The sequence below is a fragment of the Palaemon carinicauda genome, chromosome 34 (assembly GCF_036898095.1).
Source record: "Palaemon carinicauda isolate YSFRI2023 chromosome 34, ASM3689809v2, whole genome shotgun sequence".
NCBI classification, from domain to species: Eukaryota; Metazoa; Arthropoda; class Malacostraca; order Decapoda; family Palaemonidae; genus Palaemon; species Palaemon carinicauda.
This window is the reverse complement of record NC_090758.1, coordinates 76,111,702-76,115,964: the sequence shown is the minus strand read 5'-3', so window position 1 is coordinate 76,115,964 and position 4,263 is coordinate 76,111,702. Positions and strand designations below refer to the sequence as shown.

Here is a 4,263-nt window from a genome sequence, read left to right as displayed (position 1 = left end):
TAGTAACATTGAAATAAATATTTCCTATATAAACTATAAAAACTTTAACAAAGCAAGAAGAAGAAAAACTAGACAGAACAGTGTGCCCGAGTGTACCCTCAAGCAAGAGAACTCTAACCCAAGACAGTGGAAGACCATGGTACAGAGGCCATGGCACTACCCAAGACTAGAGAACAATGGTTTGATTTTGGAGTGTCCTTCTAGAAGAGCTGCTTACCAAAGCTAAAAAGTCTCTTCGGAGGCTCTTCTACTTTCATATTAGAGACTTCGTAATGGGCACGTCTTAAGATACTATGACCTATCGGGATTTGGTCTCCGTACCATTGGCGGGTTACACATGAATTTTTAGTTGTCGGTTATTCCGTTTCTCTAATTGCGTATCGCATTCTCTTATTTCAGACTTCCCCCGAAAACAGAACTCCATCAATTTGTAGCATCGAATGTTTTGAAATAAACAGGTCAAACGATCAATCTGGCAGTAAGTTGACGCACGCTTTTAAACTGGGTTGTACTGTGATTAAGTATGCTCTTAAACTGGGCTGTACTGTAAGGAAATATTGACTGTACAGGTATTTGATTAACAAGTTCTCATGTAATGGTTTTTAAGTAATCTGTCATCAATTTGTAATGTCAGATGTTTTGAAACAAACAGGTCAAACGATCAGTCTGGCAGTAAGTTCACGTACACTGTTAAACTGGGTTGTACTGTAAGGAAGTATTGACTGTATTTGATTAACAAATTGTCATGTAATGATTTTTAAGTAATCTGTCATCAATTTGTAACATCAAATGTTTTGAAATAAATGGGTCAGTAAGTTGACGTACACTGTTAAACTGGGTTGTACTGTAAGGAAGTATTGACTGTATTTGATTAACAAATTGTCATGTAATGATTTTTAAGTAATCTGTCATCAATTTGTAACGTCAGATGGTTTGAAATAAACAGGTCAAACGATCAATTGGGCAGTAAGTTGACGTATGTTGTTAAAATGGGTTGTACTGTAAGGAAATGACTATTTGATTAACAAGTTCTCGTGTAGCGATTTTCAAGTAATCTATCATTTTGGCTTGTCAACTTGTGAGAATTTTTCATGTAAATCTTTATTGAAGGTAAAAGTTATCTAAATGTAATAGGTTACCCTTGGTTGTGAATAGAATAAGACCAGACTCCTAGAAGCAAATGTATTTCCTTATATAGCTATGTTAAGCTAATATTATTAATTGTATTGAATGTTATTTCTTAAAATGGTTGAAAATTCTTAAGGAGGAAACTTAAAACTTCATGAACAATGAAAGAGGAATTGGAAAGTGAAATAGTTGATAGAAAATTAAGCAGATAAATGCCTAATGTGCAAGTCAGAAAGACTAAGTCATTTGTGTAGAACATTTTAGATTGGCAGAAGTTCTTTCAGACTAAGTCACTGACATCAACAATAACGTCGTACAACAGAGAAAGCAATGAATAAATTAATTCCAATAACTAGGTCTTGTGAATCCATGGCATCCCAAGACATTCCTGGTATAGGAAAAACAGCTCGACCTCCAGTCTGTTATGCAACGTAAAGTGATTGAAAGAAATAAGTAGAGTACAATCTTAAAGAACAGAAGGTTAAAATGAGTATGTTGGAATATATTTTGAAAAATAAAGCTGAAGATCCATTATCACTCTCTACAAGCAATCAGGATAGCGAGTCTTTGGTGGACTGCAGTGTATCTGCTAATGATGAAAAGCGTAATTCTTTGCCTTTGGATTCATTCGTAGAAATCAAGACAGAACCGGAGGTGTACGTCAAATCTGACGTTGACGTGAAACATGAGTGTCTGGTTATTCCAGCTGCAGGTGAAGAAGATTTACCGTCTTGCAAGGAGGAGGACGACAGCGAGGAAGAGGGTCACGGCCACTCCGAAGAGAAGCCTTTCATGTGCCAGGAATGCAAGAAAGCGTTCGCCTGGAAAAGCGATCTCGAAAGACACTTTAGGATTCATTCCGGAGAACGGCCCTTCAAATGCACCGACTGCGACAAAGCGTTCTCCCAGAAGATCCACCTCAAGTATCATAAGAAAATTCACACCGGAGAGAAGGCCTTCAAGTGCGTTGACTGCGAGAAAGAATTCTTCCGGAAGACTAATCTCACGGCACACATGGAGTTTCACACCGGACGGAAACCCCACACTTGCGATAGGTGTGGGAAGGCTTTTGCCAAGAAAAGTAATCTCCGAGGCCATCTGAAGGTTCACACCGGAGAGAAACCCTTCACGTGCGACGATTGTGGGAAAACGTTCTCTCAGAAATCGAAGCTCAAAATTCATATTAGGATTCACACCGGAGAACGGCCTTTCACGTGCCAGGAGTGTGGAAAAACATTCATTCAGAAAAGTACTCTCGATCGTCATATGACGATTCATATGGTATAGCGAGGCCGTTACCTGAACCACCGATGCCGCACCAGTAGCCGTACTGGAGGAAGACATCTTCTAGGCATAAGAAATGTGGAGGAACTTTTTCCAAAAGGCTCTCATGTAAATCCTGACTGTGGATAAGTATTTTCATGGAAAACTAATCTTGATGATTTGTGCGAGGATTTGCCGATTCCTGTACTCGAGGGTTATGAAAAGGTACTTTTATCCCCAAAATTCTTATGGTCTCCCTGCTAACAGCTGTTTGTTATCCCTTCACTCCAGAGAGACTGTGCCAATCTCCCTAGGAACTGTGTAGCTCTGCTCAAGGAGTTTAAATTTGCCATATTACTCATGGTAAAGCAAGGTGCGAGATTCAGAGGTTTCAGGCTGCCTTTTACACCAAGGATACTACAGAGCTTTGGTATATTTTGAAGTTGCCACTTGAGGAACTTAAATGAAGTTGACTACCTACATATTTTTTGGCCTCGTTTTACTCATCCCAAACCATCAAGCCATTTTTTTTACTGATTTCTTCATTGCCAGCAGTGTAAAACTTAACACTTAGAATGAGTGAACTTACATCATCCTTGTGTATTAACCCTTTTATCCCCAAAGGAGATACTGGTACATTTCACAAAACTCATCCCTTTACCCCCATGGACGTACTGGTACGTCCTTGCAAAAAACTACTATTTACATTTTTTTTTTGCATATTTTTGATAACTTTGTGAGAAACTTCAGGCATTTTCCAAAAGAATGAGACCAACCTGACCTCTCTATGACAAAAATTAAGGCTGTTAGAGCAATTTAAAAAATATATATTGCAAAATGTGCTTAAAAAAAAAAACGTCTGGGGGTTAAGCGTTGGAAAGTTCCAGATAGCCTGGGGGTAAAAGGGTTAATAATATGGCAAATCTCACAAGTCCCCTTTTCTCTCATTTGTCTCCACCTTACAGGTGCTTTCGTCATAATAAAACTATTAAATGCACAGGTTTAGATAAGAGAATTACTTAGCAGTGACATACCATTTACATAGGGGTCCGTCCTTCCTTACCCTCAATAGCCGCAAGATGTACATTTTCGAATCCTCAGCCAGGTGGCGCTTGCAATTTACAATTGAGTTTGCATCTGTAACCTATAGATTTGACTTCAAAATGGTAACAGAACCAAATGGGGCCCTAGTTATTAAGATGATACTTTCTCTGTTAAATCTTCTCATTCAGTCTTTACAGAATTTATTTGTATATTAGAATATTTGGTTTTCATATTTACTTTCCCACAAGTCTGTTGAATTATTTAAATATAACATTATTTAATTGTATTTTTCATGCATTGATAAGATTGTATTTTAGAAATTTTATTAAATTATACTTGTAACTGTGTTTGAATTTCATTCACTCGGTAGTTTTTTTAAACTGTTCTATTTTTGTTCTTAGGAGAGTTTCTTTTATTAATCACTGTATTTTTCATACTACAGTCCTGTATTCATTGTACAAGTTTCAGGGGAGAGAAGTAGTCAACATTAAAGAGCATTAGAACAGCAGTATTCTTTTGATATGCCAAGAAGTATTTTTTTCCTATAAAAAAATGCTTTCAGCCAACTATTCTTGTGGTGGCCTGGTGTAGCCTCTTTGCCTGGTGATTGCCAGACTGTGCATCGAGTCCCGCTCAAATTCGTCAGTTCCTTAGGTCGCTGCAACCTCACCATCCTCGTGAGCTAAGGAAGGTGCGTTTGGGGAAGCCAATAGGTCTATCTGCTGAGAAAGATAAACAAACTGCTGTAATGTACACTATATAGTAAAGTTACTATGTCAGAGCCTGTATTTTCTGTATTTTTGGTATGTACAGTAATCAAACTCGTAC

At 37.9% G+C, this 4,263-nt stretch overlaps 1 protein-coding gene across 1 annotated transcript; it reads left to right on the top strand.

Moving 5' to 3' along the window:
- The first annotated feature begins 554 nt into the window (after positions 1-554).
- On the top strand, positions 555-3,690 carry LOC137626467 (gastrula zinc finger protein XlCGF7.1-like). The gene has a single exon (XM_068357482.1). The coding sequence runs from the start codon at positions 1,615-1,617 to the stop codon at positions 2,413-2,415; it is 801 nt and encodes a 266-aa protein (XP_068213583.1). The 5' UTR covers positions 555-1,614; the 3' UTR covers positions 2,416-3,690.
- Positions 3,691-4,263: the final 573 nt, after the last annotated feature.

Excerpts from the sequence above, each read along its gene's own strand:
- LOC137626467 (XM_068357482.1), top strand. The coding sequence starts at position 1,615 with ATGAGTATGTTGGAATATATTTTGAAAAATAAAGCTGAAGATCCATTA.